The 18,317-nt window shown below is 62.2% G+C and overlaps 2 protein-coding genes across 2 annotated transcripts; one reads left to right on the top strand and one right to left on the bottom strand.

Moving 5' to 3' along the window:
* Positions 1-1,784: 1,784 nt before the first annotated feature.
* On the top strand, positions 1,785-5,836 carry MRPL45 (mitochondrial ribosomal protein L45). The gene is made up of 8 exons (XM_065856475.2): positions 1,785-1,907; positions 2,091-2,292; positions 2,718-2,835; positions 3,223-3,321; positions 3,874-3,922; positions 4,132-4,281; positions 4,357-4,530; positions 5,219-5,836. Exons 1-8 carry the CDS (start codon positions 1,851-1,853, stop codon positions 5,276-5,278), a joined length of 909 nt encoding a protein of 302 aa, XP_065712547.1. The 5' UTR covers positions 1,785-1,850; the 3' UTR covers positions 5,279-5,836.
* Positions 5,837-6,669: 833 nt separating this feature from the next.
* Positions 6,670-17,214, bottom strand: GPR179 (G protein-coupled receptor 179). The gene is made up of 11 exons (XM_065856228.2): positions 16,278-17,214; positions 15,620-15,728; positions 14,655-14,757; positions 14,307-14,503; positions 14,093-14,161; positions 13,576-13,685; positions 13,260-13,498; positions 12,804-12,942; positions 12,527-12,632; positions 12,285-12,431; positions 6,670-11,501 (listed from the first exon to the last, which is right to left on the bottom strand). The coding sequence occupies exons 1-11, from the start codon at positions 17,099-17,101 to the stop codon at positions 6,963-6,965; spliced, it is 6,582 nt and encodes a 2,193-aa protein (XP_065712300.2). The 5' UTR covers positions 17,102-17,214; the 3' UTR covers positions 6,670-6,962.
* Between the last annotated feature and the right edge of the window lie 1,103 nt (positions 17,215-18,317).

Genomic DNA, 18,317 nt, shown 5'->3' with positions numbered 1-18,317 from the left:
TCTTCTCTCTTTTGCCAGAGTTTTTGCCGTTCCTGCCGAGAGCAGGAGCAGCCGGAGGGCACCGGCTAATCCTGCCTCGCAGGTCGAGGCCGGCGGCTTAGGGCAGGAATCTCTGGTATTCGGGAGCACGGGGACAATGGCATGTTCCGAGCTGCAAAGTGGCTCCCGGGGCCTCTTGCTCCCTAGGCTGTTCCCGGGGGGTTGGGAGGCATTTGGCATCATTTTCCCCCTCCCTGCATGGCGGTGGGGACGCGTGCGTGCGGGTCTGCCTGTCGCCTTCCTGCCTCGCCACGGCCCTGAGGTGACACGCACAAGGATGGGGGCAAACGTGGCCGAGCCCCTGCCCAGAGCTGGTGGGGACAGCTCAGATTTGGGAGGGTGCTGAGCATGTCCCACTTCTGCTGATCCTCGGGTCCCTTCAAATCCCTTCAAATCCCAGCCCTGGTCCTGCTTGCTGATGGGGCAAATCCTAGTTTTGCAAGGGAAAGGTCGCACGTGGGCTGGGGACACTGTCAAGTGGCCTCCCCAGATGTCACCGCTGTTGGGGGGAGCCCCAGCCTGACCTGCAGCAGCCAGGGATGCTCTTGGGCTGTGCTACCTAGTAAAACCAGCTGAGATGGCATCACAAGGCAGCTCTGCAACCGGGAAAGCCAGACAGGCTGGGAAAATGTAACCCCACAAGTCCTGAGCCGTGGGAAAGCGCCAGAAAATCCAACCCCACGAGTTGTGAGGTGACTCAGCCCCACTGCTCCAGGACCGGCTCTGCAGCCCTGGGGCTCCAGCCCTGGTTTCCAGAGGGGAAACTGGCTCCAGTTTTCCTGCTGGGAGCACAGCGGGGAAGACCCGCCCCCCCTCCTATTTTTGATCCCCCACGAGCATCATGCCAGGCTTTCAGAGCTGCTGCCAGGATGCAGATGCAATCCCCCCACCCATGGGTGCCCAGAAGCCTCCGTGCCCCCCAGTGCCGCTCCCAGCCCTGCTCCCGCCGGCACAGATCACAGTGTGGGTTGGGATCAACGGTCTCGGGCACGGCGGAGCCGTCACTACACATTAACCAGCTGTCCGGTGAGCAACGCTTCCTCCCGGCCAAGATCAACAGTCCCCAAAGCAAACTGGGAGCACGGCCAGGCCGAGCCGCACAGCCCCCCAAGCCCCGAGGTTCGCACCCCCACGCTGTGTTTGCCTTTGGGTCTGTGGGATGGACCCAGGGCTCACCCTGGAGCTGTGGGGGGCATTGAGCATCCCCGGGGCAGGCAGGGATTTCACAAGAAGGGGGTTTGGGGTAAGCGTGTTTGCTTTAGGGCATTGACGCTGCACTCCCAGAGCTGCTGCATCCCAGGTGGGATATTTGGGTGGGACGCCTCCCCATGAGCCCCCCCTTCTGCCAGCTTCCCCGAGCGTTGCTGCAATTTGAGATGACAAAAGCACAAGGCTGCTGCTGCTGTGCGCGGTGCTGCTGGGGGGCTCTGCAGGCCCCCGGGGGGGCCCTGCGGGTCGGGTGGGTCCGACACCCCCGCATGGGGCGGTGCAGGGGGGGGTTCCCTCGCCTGCCGCACGTGGCACCGGGGGGGGGTCCCTCACCCCGTTTCTCGGTGCACCGGGGGCGCTCCGGGTCCCCCCCCGCATTGCAGCATCCCCCGGGGTGCCCCCGCCGCGCGCCGCCGCCGCGCGTTCGGGGCGGAGCCTCCCCAAGCCCCGCCCCCTCTTTCCCGCAGCCGGTGGAATTTTCCACTCGCCACCGCGGCGCGGGCTCCCGCCGGCCCCGCCCCCCCTCTGCACACGGCCCCCAGCGGCCACGCCTCTCCCCGCCTAGGCCACGCCCACGTCCCGGCGGGCTGTGCGGCGGAAAGATGGCGGCTGCCGTGGCAGCGGGAACGGGGCTGTTGGGCCTGCGGGGCTGCTGGCGGGTGAGGGGGGGGGACGAGCGGCCGTGGGGAACCGCGGAGCCACAACATAAGGGGCGTGGGGAGTCAGGAATGAGGGAATGCGGGGAACGCCGTGGGGCAGGGAGGGCTGCAGTGGTGGTGCTGGGTGTGTTTATACCTCCTCTGTGTTTGGGTTAACTCCACGGGTTTGTTTCTCTCCCTCAGGCCGCGGGGTCCGTGCTGCGTCCCGCTGGAGCAGCCCCGGCCTGCCTGGTCGTCCCCGTGAGAACGAAAACGAAGAAGAAGTTTTACGTCCCCGAATGGGCCAGGGAACTGTCCCCTGAAGAGAAGGAGAGGAGGCTCAAGTCCATGTGGGGAGTGTTTCCCGAGGAGCGGATAGAACGGACCTTCTACTTGGCCAGCACAGGTGGGGAAACCCGGCTGGGGTCTCTTCTTGGGGCAAAGCTGATGTGGCCGCAGTGCGGAGCGATGACCCTGAGCGGTGTGACGATGCCCGGAGCGTGTCTGCAACACCCTGAATTATGTGCTGAGGGATGGCAGCTGCTCTGCTTTACCTCAGGAGTGTTTCGGGCTATTGGCTCCTTCGTACCGAGGGACAAGGAGCAGCTGGGGAGGTCCCGTCCCCACTCCTGTCCTGGGCTGTGTGGGAGAGGACGCAGAGAGCAAGGGCCAAGCTGTGTCAGACCAGCAGTGAGAGCTCTGCCTTCTCATATTTCATCTCACAAACATTCCCAGGACAGGATTCTGCTTCTCCAGCCAGGGTGCTGCCTCTTTACTTCCTTCATTTTGCTGGTTTTGAGCCTTTCCTGACCTTTTTTTTCTGCGCTGCAGGTGACATCATAGACCCGTACGTCCCTCCCGAGGGAGATGCCCGCTTGTCTTCCTTATCCAAAGATGGACTGAAGCAAAAGATGGAGAAGCTGAAGCAGAGTGCCACCTCCCAGCTGGCGTACGTACCTCCTTTGGAATTAATGATTGTGCTGCAGCAGCTTTGCTGGGTTCTGTCCTGCAGCGGTGAGACGCTGCATTTTGTTTTCTACCTGCTGCTTCCACTGTTGCTGCTGTACCACCAAACCAGGAGTCCGTTCTGTGAGAGTCAGCACTGGGCACTTGTCCTGCTCTGGATGGATGCAGTGTGTGCCCCATTTTTTTGAGGCTTTTCTAGGTTTGTAGCAGTATGATTGTCTTACCAGCACGCAAAGGTTGTATCTTGGGCAATGTCCAGTTCCTCCCTGGTAAAAACTGGTTTGAACTGGACGAGGTCACTGTCATCATCTGAAATGCGTGAGGTACTTCCAAGTCATTACTCACTGTTGAGCTTTCCTTCTCTTTTCAGTCTGCGGAAGATAAAAGATCATGATCCGGATTTCAGCACCAAAACCTTCCCAGAGAAGGCACAGGAGATATTTATCGAAGCTCACAACTCCCTGGCAAAGTAAGACCCTTGCTTATACACTCTGCTTTTCTTCCCTACCTTTCTAACCCTTGTGCATCCTCTGCAACAAATACTTTCTTTTTCTGCCCCCCATCTCAGTGTGCTGGAGATTCGCTCAGTACCCTCTTGCTTTTGATAGTGAACAGCAGGTTGCAGAAATCTCTTGCCAATGAGCTGAGCTGTTGCACCATCGGTGTTATCAGCAGACGAGTGAGTGGGTGGTGCTGTTTGGAATCGCGCCACAGGGAATTGTTTGGGTATGAAATGATGCTCCGCTGCCTCGTTCCGCTTTCCAGTAATAGATTTCAAAACTGCATCGTTCTCGGTTGTGATTCCAAACACCAATAAAACAGTTGGGACGTAACTGGCTTCCAAAGGATGTTGTGTCTTTCCCTCGAGTCTCAAGTTCACTTGCTGGTTTCTTGCTGAGATCACAGCTGAGGATTTGGCTCTTTCTGTTTTGCCGGTAGATCATGTGGCTTCTGGAGAAGCTGGGATTTCGCAGCGAGCCTTTCTGCAATATTTGAGTAACTGTATATGTTTCACTTGCAGTTTTAACAAGCAGAAGCTTCACTCCCTGGTGACGGAGCGCTGCTACCCAGTAAGTGCTTATAGTGTGTCTGTGATTTCTTCCATGGTGTCTAAGGCTCTTGAAACCTGATTATCTCTTTTTTTATTCTGGGCACAGTAAAAACAGGGCTGGGAGGGAAAGCACAAGTTAACAGCTAATGAATAAATGCTTTATTATGCATAGTGGTTTTCTTGTCACCCAATTCACATCCTAACCAAGCTGGTGCTTGTTGTTTGTAGGAGATGGTCCGTGGGAACAGATACAGGACCATCCGCTGGAGTTTCGTGGAGTCGCTGGAGCCCCCACGGGTGGTTCACATTCGGTGCGACAGCCTCGTGAACCGCGGCAACCTGTATGGGCAGGTGACGGTGCGGATGCACACGCGGCAGGTCCGTCCCCTCCCGCCCCTCGCCCTCCCCAACTCCAACCTGCTGCCAGCCCAACATATGGTTCTTTTTATACAGACTCTGGCCATCTACGACCGCTTTGGGCGGCTGATGTACGGCGGGGAGCAGATGCCCAAGGATGTTTTGGAGTACGTCGTGTTTGAGAGGTACCTGGTGAACCCCTATGGCACGTGGAGGATGCACGGCAAGATCGTTCCGGAGTGGGCTCCACCCAAGAGCCCCATCGTGAAGGTGATGCCACCAGGAGCAGGGACCAGCCTGGCCCGTGGCTGAGGAACAGGAGTGCTTAGTTAATTCTGGACAAAAGCAAAGCTGAGCTTCTGTAACCTGGGAGCTGTAGCAAGAGGCTGAGGGTGTTTGACACATACGTGATGGGGCGAGTTGAGAGAAGGGAGCGGAGCTGGTAAGAGGCTGGAGCACAAGTGTGATGGGAGTGACTGAGGGACCGGGGGAGGTTCAGCAAGGAAACGGCCTCAAGTTGTGCCAGGGGAGGTTGAGGTTGGATCTGGGGAACAATTTCTTCCCAAAGGGCTGTGGGGCATTGGAACAGGCTGCCCAGGGCAGTGCTGGAGTCACCATCCCTGGAGGGTTGGACAGACGGACATGAGGTTCTCAGGGACACGGGGCAGTGCCAGGGGTGGGGGAACGGTTGGACTCGATCTTGAGGGGCTTTTCCAACCAAAATGATTCTGTGATTCTATGAGAGGAGGGAGGTGAGAACTACAGTGCAGTACACATCACCTTGTCCCCCTTCACACCCCCCTGTGCTGCTGCCATCTGGTCACCATCCTGCACAAGGCCTTGGCGTTGCCAGCACCCCCTGCGCGCCCTTTCTCCTGCTCCACAACACGAACAGTTCCCGGTACAGCACTTCAGAGCCGTTCCATGTCCTGCTGATTTTGTTCCTGGCTTTTTTCAGACGGTGATGATTCCTGGTCCAACCTTGGATCCCTCACAAGAGTACGAAGAGGTGAAGTAAGAAGTTTTGGAGCCTGTTCGGGGACGGCAGCGCCAACAGCCCTGGAGGGAAGAGGTGGAGGATGGCAGCGGAGGGAGCGGGTTAGATTCAGCAAACAAAGCAGCTCCCGAAATGACTCCAGTCACTAGAATTTACTTTAAAGGAGTGAGAGGGGCCTGGGAGGGAGATCTGGATGAGCTCTGAGAAGAGATTTACTTGGACAGAGTGGACTTGGTGCGCTGCATCTGCACCCTTGCTGTGTTTCTGTGGAAATGAGGCATCTGTTGTGCTCAGCGCCGCTCTCCCCACCACCCTCCCTGCCGCACTGGGCAGCAGAACTCTGTCCAGACATGGGAGCTGTCACAGACCTGGTGGATTTTCATTAAAAACTGCATCAGCAGGTGTTGGCACTTCCTTTTCCCGTTCTCTTCCCCTCTCTGGACTGATTCCCAGGCTGCTTTTTCTTAACCAACACCAGGGAAGAGCAGACAGCACTGAACAGGCGCTCGTTAATGGCTTGGATTCCCGAAGGGGCTGCAGCCCAGCGCTGGTAACTTAATAAAATGTTTCGACTCCTAAGGCCAGTTTGTGTCAGTATCTTCTCAAAAGGCAGCATTTCTCGTAGGTTTTGGTGCATTTATGATGCTCATAGCGCAGCGATGGGTGTTGTTAGTGAGCGGGTGGCACCATTCTGTGGACACGGTGACATTCGTGCCAGGTGTGACTGTGGGTCAGGAAAACCCGTCCCTGGAGCTGTTACTGTGGTTGGAGAACGACCCGGAGCACTCTACTGATTGTTCCTGCTCTGTTTGGCTCAAAGAAGTTCCATTTACTCCTGGTCACAGAGCAAAATACTCACTAGTGACCCAACAACATTTCCAACCTTGTCTTGCTTTTTAACTCGGCCATTTTTCAAAGCACGTGACATTTATGTGTGTTTTTTCTTCTTCCTCGAAAGCCATTTCTGCAGAGTATGTAGTGAAAGAGTCACGGCTGCGGAGTTGTCCTGTTATTTTTGCGAGTCACGTTCTTCCGAAAGGGCAGAATCTCTGTGCTCTGTTAGGAGAGGAGCCAGCCCTGGAATCCCTTCCATCTTTTTGGAAACGCGAGCAGTGTCACAATCCATCTGCCTTCCCTGGGAGAACCCGCTAGATCGCGCTTTCTGCCTACGCTGCATTCAGGAGCTCCTTTCCTGAATGAAATGAGTGTTTTTTCTGGTGGATTTTCTGGCTTCTTTTGTAGAACGGCCTTTCCTTCCTCTCTAGGAGCATGTGGCTCCTCATCTCTCACGCCAACATTCAAACCTCTGTGTCTAAACCACTTCTGCTCCCATTTTCCTTTCCAGCCTCTCTGCTCTGCCTTGAGCACGTTCAGGATCTCACCCACACCCCATAAACCAGCCACGGAGTGTGAATTCTGTAGATAACGCTGTTTATTTTCCATATGTACACATACGTACACAATCAGACGGTCGTTTGGGGACTGTAGACAGCGCGTTACGGTGACACCGCTTTCTAAGGAGACTGAGCTGTCCCCTCGCGGTGCTGGTCCCCAAGCCTGGCTGGTTGGTGGCCACCGCAGGAGCTTGCTGGATGTGTGGCTGTGCCACCGACTTTGCAGACACTCCTGTCCCCATCTGCGCAGCTCCAGACATCACGCTGATGGCAGCTGTGTCTGCGTGGAGCCGGGGGCCACAGGGACGGAGCTACTCGTGGTCCCACGGACAGACCTCGGGTTTAGTTTCGCTCACACCCCGACTTCCATCCCCTGGTCTGGTCCCTGCTGGGGGGGTCTCCACACTCCCCACCTCCCACGGGCACACATCGGAGGGTTTCCTGGGGTCTGCGCTGGTTTCGCCAGGTGCTGCTGGAGCCTCTTCGGCTTCCCAGGGACAAACCTCAGCAATGCTGGTGCTGCGGCCGCCGCTCGCCGGGGGGGGCTGGATGCCCGGGACGCGGTGCAGGGGCCTGTGCTGGGCCTCACCCTCGGATCTGCCTCCGGATGTCTTCCGTGGGGCTGTTGGAGATGCGGTGCTGGCTCCTGCCGCCAGCTTTGATGTCCCCATCCCTGTGGGGGACGCTCCGCCAGCGCCCCCGGGGTGCACAGCAGGTTTGCAGCTTTCTGAGCTGGGGGGCTCCGCTGCTTCCCAGGGGCAAACATCCAATTTTCTGCTCCCCACGCTGTCGGGCGGCTCCTTCCCCATCGCGGTTTTTGGGGAGGGCTCCTTGGTACCCAGGCTCTCCCAGGGACACACGGACTCACGCTCGCTGCTCCCCTGCTCCGCGGGTTTGGAGGCACCGGCTGGTTTTGGTGGGACACCCACTGTGCCCGGGGCTGCTCCTTTCTCCGCAGGCACCTCCCAGGGGCAGATTTCTGCTTTATCGATGGTTTCCACCCCCGGAGCCTCCCAGGGACAGATCTCAGCCTTCAGGCTCTCCACGCTCTGCAGTTGCTTTGTGAGTGGTTTGGGCAGTGCTGAGCCCCCGGTGCGGGGTTTTTTGGGGGGCTGCTCCATGTCCGCGCTCTCCCAGGGACAGACGGACTCACGTTCTCCACTTGCTTTCCCCTTCTCTCCAGATGTGCTCTGTCTGATTTCTTTGCAGAGACCTTGACTTGTAGAAGGGCTTCTGCTCTCCATGGACACAGCACCTTTGTCTTCTCTTGATTTCTCTTCACTCGATGGTGGAACAGCCTCCTCCCAGGGGCAGATTTCTGTTTTATGGGTGGGTTTGAGCTCCGGAGCCTCCCAGGGACAGATCTCAGCCTTCAGGCTCTCCACGCTCTGCGGTTGCTTTGTGAGTGATTTGGGCAGCACCAAGCCCCCAGTGTAGGGGTTTTCGGGGGGCTGCTGTATCCCCAGGCCCTCCCAGGGACAAATGGCCTCTCGCTCGCTGCTGCCCGTCTCCAGGGACCTGGCTGGGCTGGTGAACGCTGCCTGGCGTCTGATGCGCTTGTCACCCCGGGGAGCCCCCCCCGGACCCTGCTGGGCCTTTTGTGGATGGGAGGGGGGAGCAGCTGCCTCCCAGGGACAGATTTCTGCTTTATGGGTGGTTTCCACCCCTGGAGCCTCCCAGGGACAGATCTCACTCTTCAGGCTCTCCACACTCTGCGGTTGCTGTGCAGGTGATGTGGGCAGCGCTGAGCCCGCGGTGCGGGGTTTTTCGGGGGGCGGCTCTGTCCCCAGGCCCTCCCAGGGACAAACCTCAGCTCTCACACCCTCCACGCTCTCCCATTTCTTGGCGGTGGCTTTCAGCAGCTCTGAGCTCTTCGTAGCGGAACCCATGGTGGAGCCGCCCGTGTCCACGCTCTCCCAGGGACAGACGGACTCGCGCGCTCCACTCACTTTCTCCTTCTTCGCAGATGTGCTGTCCCTAAGCTCTTTGCAGAGACCCTGCTTTATGGAAGGGCTTCTGCTCACCCCGGACAGACCATCCTTGTCCTGCCTTGACTCCACTTCACTCGATGGTGGAGCAGGCACCTCCCAGGGGCAGATTTCTGCTTTATCGATGGTTTCCACCCCCGGAGTCTCCCAGGGACAGATCTCAGCCTTCAGGCTCTCCACGCTCTGCAGTTGCTTTGTGAGTGGTTTGGGCAGCGCTGAGCCCCTGGTGAGGGGTTTTTTGGGGGGCTGCTCCATGTCCGCGCTCTCCCAGGGGCAGACGGACTCACGTTCTCCACTTGCTTTCCCCTTCTCTCCAGATGTGCTCTGTCTGATTTCTTTGCAGAGACCTCGGCTTGTAGAAGGGCTTCTGCTCTCCATGGACACAGCACCTTTGTCTTCTCTTGATTTCTCTCCACTCGATGGTGGAGCAGCCTCCTCCCAGGGGCAGATTTCTGCTTTATGGGTGGGTTTGAGCTCCGGAGCCTCCCAGGGACAGATCTCAGCCTTCAGGCTCTCCACGCTCTGCGGTTGCTGTGCAGGTGATTTGGGCAGCGCTGAGCCCCCGGTGTGGGGTTTTTCAGGGGGCTGCTGTGTCCCCAGGCCCTCCCAGGGACAAACCTCCTCCTTGATGCTCTCCATGCTCTGAGATGCCCTGAACTCTGCTTTTGAACCTTCTGTGACTCTCCTGATGAGCTTTGCAAAGATGCGGGTGTCCCTGCGCTCCGGCCGGTGGCCGCTCATCTCCGCCAGCCTTGCTTTGATCCCTTCCAGTTCTCCACCTCCGGGTTTGTGTTCCCCTCGGGACATCCCACCCGTGTCCGGACTCGCTCTGTCTTTCCCCGCTGAAGCCGCAGGCTCTTCCCAAGGGCATATTTCGGCTCTAGCAACCGGCTCATCCTCCGCTTCCCATGGGCAAACGTCGGCTTTTTTCCTGTCGCTGGTTCCCGCTTGCTCAGGCGGTGTTTTGGGCAGAGCTGGGGGGTTTGGGGTGAGCCCTTTTCCGGGCTGCTCCGGCACATCCCCGTCCACGTCCCAGGGGCAGATTTGGGCTCTGACTGTCCTGTCACCCTCCCAGGGACAAACCTCAGCCCTGCTGGCGTGTGGCTGCTCCACCTCGCTGTGGTCCCGGGGGGGAATGGACCCGCTGTTCCCTTCCAGCCCTTCAGCCGCCACATCCTTTGGTGCCACCGGCCTCTCGATGGCCACAGGAGCATCTGTCCCCAGCTCTGCCACCGGAGCCTCGGTCCCTTCCTGGGGATGTGTCTGTGCGGCCACTGCTGGGCTTTCACGGGGATGTTCGGCTCCTTTTTGGTGGCCCACACAGGGCGGGACCTCATGCACCCCCGCGGGTGCTCCCAGAGCATCCGCGTCCCCCCGGGGAGCACTGGGCTCCTCTGCCAGTTCCTCGCTGTGGCGTGTCCCCGGGGCCGGGCTGTCCCGCCGTCCTGCTGTCCCGCTGTCCCCCCAGCCCGCAGCGGCCCATGCAGTGCCAGCATTGTTGTTGTGCTGGCAGGGGACTGTCCCCCCCTGTGCCGGGCGGGCGGGGGGCTCACTGCCGCGCCTCTGCCGGCTCCACTCCGCGCTTTTGGCCCTGGGGTCCCGGCCGACTCCCCCGAAGGACACGGCTGATGTCGCTGCCAGGGGGGGCCGCTCCCTCCTGCTGCCCCCCTCCCTCTTCTCCTTCCCCCTGGCGCGGTTCAAGGCTTTGATGGCGAGTCCCAAACCGCGGAGGGTCCTCTGGGAGGGTGGCTTGAGGCTGGGGGGGGCGGTCGCTGCGTCACCGGAGGTCTCCAAATTTGCTGCTTCGGCGGCTTTTTGCTTCTGGCTCAGGATCTCATCCTGGAGCAGCTCCCAGGGACAGACCTGTGCTGGGGTGGGGGCTGCGGGCACCAGCCTGCCCTGTCCCGCCGGGGGGGCTGTGCGCACCGCGTCGTCCTCCGCTGCCCCCTCTGGTGTCCCCGTCTGTGCCGGGGGGTCCGTGGGTGGCTCCGGGCTGTCCCCGCTTGGTGCTACACGCTGTCCCAGGCTCTGGCAGCGGACGGGGGGTGGCGGGGGGGTCCTTCTCACCGCCACCCGCACCCGCCCCGGGGCGGGGGAGCTGTCGACGCTGATGCTCTTGATGGGCGCGTAGGTGACGTGTTTCTGCACTTTGCCATCGCCCGGCAGGGACGTGTCCTCCTGGGAGCCCTCGGCGGGGCTGGAGCCAGCTGGTGGGGGTGCATGGGGGCTTTGGGGCTCCCCGCTGTCCTCGGGGGGTCCCTGGCTCACGGAGTGCCCCGAGGACGGGTGCTGGTTGAGGTGCCACCCCTCCTGCGCCGCTCGACTGGCAGCGAGCAGAGCCGCTTCCCGGGCTCCGGTGACAACGCTCAGGGACTTGTGCAGGGGGGCTGCGCGGGGCGGGGGGGGCTGCCCGTGCCCCCCCAGGTTGTGAGCACTCGCCGACTTGCACACAAGCGGGACGGCGTCCAACGATTCGCTGTCCGACGGCTCCGCAGCCATCGCCATCATCATCCTCCCCGGCGTGGGCTCCTCGGGGGTGCCAGGTCCCCCCCGGGGGTCCCGCGCGGGCCCCTCGGTGCTGCGGGACTTGCGCAGGGCTGCGCCGCGGGGCCGGGACCCCTCATCTCGCATCCGCAGGCCGGTGCCGCCGGACTCGGGGACCCGCTTGGCCGAGGAGCCGCGGCGTGTTGGGGTGTCCCCCCCTCTGCTCCGGCGGGCGGCGGGCGGCTCAGTGACGCGGCGCAGGATGGAGCGGCCCAGGCTGCGGCGGGAGCTGCGCTTCTTGGGGAGGTGGGGGTTGTTGGCCGCCATCCGCCGCGTCGTCTGCACCTCCAGCTGCTGGTAGAGCCTCTTCAGCTCCTCCTGCGCCGTGGCGGGGGGGACACAGAGAGGGGGGAGAGAGGAGAGCGGGTACAATGGGACAGACCCCCTTGGATCCCACAGCCGAGCTGTCCCCATGTCCCCAAGCTCCCACGCTGCTCGTCCCCCCCAACCCCAGATGTGGTCGTTGCCACTTAAAAGAATGAATCCTGTCGGCAAATAATAAGAATGAATCCTGTCGGCAAATAACCTAAAGATGTGTAAATCCTCTTAGTTTTAGGTCAGTTTGCTCATCCAACAAAGATCAGAGTGACTTGCAAAGCACCAGATCAGAGACTACCCAGACCTGGCAGCTTTAGGCATCCTGGAGCCTGCACTAGGAGTTGAGTTTTAACACATATTTTAAGACTTTTGGATAAAGTGTTCTTTAGCTGAGTGTTGCTCATTATGCGCTAAAATGATTATATGACCAATATGCAAACGTGTAATCAATTGGCTCTTTAGGGTGTGAATGCGGTGGTATGATTTTGTATATAATGGCTGTTCCTTTCGTTTCTTGATCGCTGGCTTTATTGTAGCACAACTCTGTAATAAACAGTATTTCGTCTCTGTGTGCTAAAATTTGGGTTATTGCACACTGGGTGGGCTCTGGATTTGGGACAAGGGGACACAGCAGGTTTCCCCAACTGATGGTGGTTCCCTCTGTACCCCCTTTTCCACCCCCCTCTTTGCTTTGCATCAGGAGAAAGATCGCGAAAGGCACCTCTTACTCTGCGCAGGGCTGCATAGCTAGCGTCAAAAGAAGGTCCTGAGTGTGCCACCCACCCGAATGTCATCGGGGTCGAGACTGTGCTCGCTCCAGGCTGAGGTGATGCTGCTGTTGAGGCAGGAGCCCGAGCGTCGCATGTCCAGCTCGTCCTCGTAGACCTCGGCCGCGATCTCCTCCCGCAGCGGCGAGCCGGCGTGCAGGAACTGGGGGCGAGATCACCGAGGGGGTCCCTGAAATGCTGGGGGACCCCAGCCCCGTCTCCACCGAAGGGGGACACCGAGGTGGGGCTGGGTGTTACCTTGGGGATGAAGAGCAGTGCCAGGGTCATGGTGATGGTGCCGTGGGTGTGGGCGAAGAAGAGCAGCAGGGTCCAGTCGGGGTGCAGCGAGGGGACCATGATGAACCTGGAAGGGGGAATGAGGGCAGTGCCGGGTCCCCCCGAAGCACCCACAGCCCCGTCCCCACCTCCGGACCCCGCAAGGAACCTGCCAGCTTCAGCGCTTTGCTGCCGGTTCCTCCACATCACCGGGGATGGGAATTCCAGTTCCCAGCCCCACCGCGGTCCCATGTCCTACCTGACCACGTGGAAGGCGGCCGAGATCATGAGCTCGTTGTGCAGCGCGATGCCCATGTAGCGGGGTTCATGGAAGGCGGAGGGCACGGCGCGCGTGGCGTAGCAGAGGGAGCTGCCCCACAGCAGGAACAGCATTTCGGCTGCGGGAGAGAGCACCCGTCACCATTGGCACGTTTGCCCAGCTGGCACCCACGGGTACTGAGCTGCGGGGTGGGTGCTGCTGCCCACCAGGACCTCCCTGCACCCACAGAATCATTTTGGTTGGAAAAGACCCTCAGGATCACTGCGCCAGGGCAAGTCCTGGGGATGCTGGGAGGAGGCAGCTTGGGCACCCCGGCCCTGCTTGCAGGATCCACGCAGGTTAAACGGACAAGGAAATTAAAACCCCATGTGCTGTGGTGATGGGATGGGGTCCTGCGGCTCTGGGGACCCCCAGGACTGTGCGGGGTGGTCTCACCGATCACCATCATGTAGTCCCAGCGGTCGTGGCTGCAGATGTAGAAGTGGAGCCCGCGGGCAGTCTGGGTGCGGACCACCAGCGGGATGTTCTTGTCGACGTTCTCCAGCATCCCCGCGGTCCAGGCCGCCAGGAACCACAGCACCAGGAGCAGGATCAGCCCCAGCATCTTCAGTACCCGCCCGCTCGACACGTAGGGCGCCCGCTGGGCCGTGCGGGACAGGAACACCTTCAGCACCCTGTGAGGCGCAGAGGGGTGAGCCCCCAGTGTCCCCTCTCAGGGGGTCCCCAGCATCCAGCCCCCCGTCCCCGCTACCTGTACAGCTTGAGGGTGATGGTGCCGTAGACAATGGCGAAGCCCAACACGCGCACCCAGCGCAGGACGATGCAGCGGAAGATGCTCGGCTTGAAGTAGAGGATGAAAACCTGGAGTGGGTAGAGAGAGGGGTGGGTGGGGGGCAGAGAGCTGGATCCTCCTGATGGGGGGGAGCAGAAAATGCTGGGAATGCAAAAACCACCCATTTCCAGGGCCGGCCCCACCTCCACCCTCCTCGCTTGGCTCTATGGCATCCGCCGCAGCTCTGGCGGGAGGGATTGAGGATTTGGGCAGGGATTAATTCCCACTGCCGGCGGGAGAAGAGGGATTTGGTTTCCCGAGAAGGTTTATACCGCAGCCGCCAGGGGCTGCGCCAGCAAAATTAACAATTAGGTGGAGCTGTGCCCATGCGCGGCGTGGGGCCAGCTCGGTGGCCTTGCCTGGGGGGTAACCAGGCTGCAAACACCCCCAAACCCAGCCGGGAGTTTTCCAGCCCTGGGGATGGCCGGTTACTCACGGGGAAGTAGAGGAGGAGAGACCCGAAGAGGATGGTCTCCAGGAGGACGACCCCCGACGCCCGGATCCTCTGCGGGGACAGAGGCGTGAGGGTGCAGCCAGGGCGATGGAGCCCGGGCAGGGAGAGCCCCGAGCGCCCCGGGCTGGGACGTCCTCCCATAGAGACCCCCGCGGGGTTTGGGGCGGGTGGGAGAGGGGACGTGGGGACACCTTGCCTTGCTCCGTCGGAAGTGGTAGGAGACGAGCATGCTGAGGAACACGGCCAGCATGCAGCCGGCCTGGCAGGACAGCACGGCCGCCCGCAGCGCCCGGTCCTCCTGGATCAGGCAGGGCGCATCGTCCTGGCAGGTGACACAGCCCGGGCGGCACGGCCGGCACGCCAGCCGGGACCCCCCGTCTGCCCCCGCCGCGCCTGGGGACAGAGTGACAGCCAGGTGAAGTTACCGCATTGCGTTTGGTGGCACTTTTCTTGGTGGCACGTGCTGGGGGTCCCCAAAGCCCCTCCAGCCCTGCACCCTGTAGCCACGTGCCACTGGGTGAAACGGGGACCCTGGGGCACCCACCTGCCCGGGGACCACTGGCCACGCCGCCGGCCCCGTAAAAGCCCGGCTTGCAGCGGCACAGGTACCTCCCGAGGATGAAGCCGCGGCTCTCCTGGGGGACACACTGTGGAGACAGGCTGAGACGCACACAACGGCCAGGGCTCGTCCTGCACCCTGTGTGCTCCCCCTGTCCCCTCTGGTTACGGGGACCTGACCCCACACCATCCTCCTCCACACCGGGAGGAAGCAGTGGTTCAACATTTAAGAACTAAAAGCCAAAGCCTGGCCCCCAAATCCCTCCCTAAACCCTAAATGGGCACCTAATGCAGCCGAGCGCACTAATCCTGCCCGGTCGTGACGGCAGCGGCGGGGAGGGCACCACTACCCTAATCCCCCCGTCCCCTGCGGATCCTGCCCCGAACGAGCCGGGCTGCGGCTTTTCTGGGAATTGTTGTTTTCTGGAGAGATGCCCAGCGGCACAGCCCGGCCCTCCCCACGGCATCACCCGCCAGGCGCTGGTGGGAAAGCGAAGCTGGTGACACTTTTCCCATTTGGGGACAGTTTTGGGGTGTCACCCTGCTCACACCGAGCTGGGGGCTGCGCGGTTCGCCCTGGCTGGGGATGCTGCTGGTTGTGCCAAGCCCTAAAACAGCTCAGGCATCACCAGGTGGGCACTGCTGGAGGGGACCGGGGGCTGCTATTTGGGGTGATTTGTCCGCCGGCTGCCACCCCCTGAGCCCGGCTGTCCCCGCGGTGCCGGGCAGGGAGCAGGCGGGTCACACGCTGGCAGCGGGAAAGGCAGATTTGCACAATAAACCCCTCGGCTCCGGCACCGAGAGCAGCTGAACGAAGCAGATGGATCGGCCGGGAGGGGATAAAGCTCAGCCCGGAGAGAGGGACACACGGTGGGGACACCCGGCCAGGGGGACGGGGATGGTTCAATGCGGGGGAGCCCCAGGGTGGGATTTGGGCGCCAGGGACGGTACCTGGGTGCTGTTGAGGTCGCAGCGGTGCGTGTCTGCGAACCAGCCCGGCCCGCTGGCGCACTGGTCGATGGACACGTCCCGCAGCTCGATGTCCACCCGCACGACACCCCTGAGAATGGGATGGGGTCAGCACGGGACCTCCTCGTGTCCCCCACCCAGCGTGGCCGTGTCCCACCGCTGCCTCTGGGACAGTGAGCAGGGGAGGGGACAGCCACAGGGGTGACTAGTGCTGGTGCATGGACGGGGGGACAATATGAGATGTCAGCGATGTCCCCAGACCCTCGGTTCGGGATGTCCCCGCCTTGGAGCTGTGTCTGGGGGGACTGGAGCTGGGGCAGCAGCTCCTGGGTGTGAATTCTGCCTCTCAGGAGGGATTTTAATGCACCCGATTGAGAAACAGGAGTTGCTGGGCTGGCCCCTGGGTGCTGTTCCCTGTCCCTCACCTGGGGGTGGCAGCCCATGGTGGGCAGCACTGGGACAAAGCCGGGGGGCAGGGGTCAGCTCCGTGCCCAGGGACGTGCAAACACCCACGCACAGGGACGCAGTCGCGCCGCACACAACCTGCACCCCTGGGTGACACCTCCAGCTGCACCCCCAGCACACACCGGGGAGCCCCCCAGTCCTCCAACACCCCCCAGCCCCTCCAGGTGCCACTTACTTGAACTCGGGGCTGAGATCGGGCTTGAGACCGTAGAAGGCGGAGGAGAGCGTGACCGCCCAGGCGGACAGGAACCGGCCATCCCGGCACTCGAGGAACGGCGGGGACCACCGCACGTGCCCGGCGTCCCCCACGTAGCTGTCCCCCCGCTGCCATTTGGGGGTGTCCATGCTGCGCAGGTCATTGCTGAGCACCCGCTTGCGCAGCGGGGGGCTGCGCTGGGACCTGAGGGCGCTGAACCACTCGTTGTCCCAGCTGAGGTTGCCGGGGGCGGCGTTTGAGATGTCCTGCAGCAGGATGTCCCCGTCCCCCTTGGTGGCCTGCAGCATCAGCCGGGGCTTGGCGGCCAGTGGGTGGGCGTCCAGGGCCAGCACCGCACGGCGCACCCACGGGTGCCCCTCGGCCAGGCTGCGGACCAGCGCCTGGTACCACTCCACGTCCTCGGCCACGCTGGCTTCGCGGATGTCGTTGGTCTGGAAGAGCATGTTGAGGAAGTTGGCGGCGTGGGCCAGCGCCTCGGGGGCGGCTCGCAGGGCAGCTCGCAGCGCCGGGGGGGGCCCGGGGCCGGCTGCCCCCGCCGCGACGCCCCGGCTGCAGTTGGCCTGGGCCAGACGCTGCGCATCGCCCGTCTGCAGGAACGCCAGCGCTGCCGACGAGCCCTCGGGGTCCCCCGATGTCCCCGGCTCTGGGGTCAGCCCCCAGGAGGATGACGGGGACCATCTCACCGGTGGGGGTGGTCCCGCCTGCTGGCCCCCCGTGAGGATGATGTCGCCGACCAGCGCTGCGCGCAGGCACCACAGCAGCGGCCACCACCACGGAGCCATGGCCGGGGCTCAGCGGAGCCCCCCGGTCCCCGGTGCCCGTGCGGGCTGGCCCGGGGGGGCCATGGCGGCCACGGTGCCCGAGCCGGCCGGGAGCCCCGCTCTGCGCGGCGGGGCCGGACTCACGCACTGCCGCCTGTTTTTCTCCCTCGGCGATGCTGGAGCAGACGTCACCGGCTCCAAAACATGTTCATCTGCTGGCGCTGCCCGCCCGGAGCCCCCCCGCTCGCCCCCGCGCTCCCGCTCAGGCAGCCAGGCTGCTGGGGAGCCCCCAGCCTGAACCCCGTGGGGCCCCCCGGGCCCCCCAGGCTGCCCGTGATGCCAGCGCATCCTGATGGGAAGCCATGGCAACGGGGCCGGGAATTTTCCTCCCGGCACCCCTCTTCCCGCGGCCCCCTCGGCGGGGGAGCAGGTTGCCTGCTGGGTCCCCATATGGTCCCAGGTTTCAGTCCCGCAGTGCCTGGGCCCCCCAAACATGGGGTGGAAATGGGGGGACGGCGAGTGCGCTCTGGGGGTGGCCATGAGCACAGTCCCTGTGGCAGGGCCTGACGCTGCCCCCCCGAGCTCGGGGACGATGTCCGGAGTCTCATGCAGCACTGCAGAGGGGAAACTGAGGCACAAGAGGCTGCTCAGCTCCCCCTGCCTGAAGCGATGGTGCAGCGTGCTGCCTGCAAGAGCTGTGCAAGAACCGTGCAAGAGCTGTGCAAGAGCTGTGCAAGAACCGTGCAAGAGCTGTGCAGAGCTGTGCAAGAGCTGTGCAAGAACCGTGCAAGAGCTGTGCAGAGCTGTGCAAGAACCGTGCAAGAGCTGTGCAAAAACCATGCAAGAACTGTGCAAGAACAGTGCAGGAGTTGTGCAAGAACCGTGCAAGAGCTGTGCAAGACCCATGCAAGAGCTGTGCCGGGTTGGCGACACGCAGGTGCCGGACACCCGTGCCCGCCACTCCCCACTGTCCCCCGAGGCGGGGAGAGTCCCGTGAGTCGCGGTCGGGGCTGCACCTCCAGGCGCCCTGGACACCCCCGCTGCCCCAGCCGCCCAGCCAGCCGTGTCCCCGCCGTCCCCGCCGCCGGTGTCCCGGTGGGTGCCCGTGTCCCCGGTGTCCCCGATGTCCCCGGTGTCCCCGCGGCCGCGCTCCACGTGGAGGGGGGCCCGAGGAGGCGTGGCCTCATCCCTGGGCGTGGCCACAGTGGCCGGTGAGGCGTGGCTATGGGAAAGGGGC

The sequence above is a fragment of the Patagioenas fasciata genome, chromosome 22 (genome assembly GCF_037038585.1).
Source record: "Patagioenas fasciata isolate bPatFas1 chromosome 22, bPatFas1.hap1, whole genome shotgun sequence".
In the NCBI taxonomy this organism is placed as follows: domain Eukaryota; kingdom Metazoa; phylum Chordata; class Aves; order Columbiformes; family Columbidae; genus Patagioenas; species Patagioenas fasciata.
The sequence above is the reverse complement of the archived record's forward strand: the minus strand, read 5'-3'. Positions and strand labels throughout refer to the sequence as shown.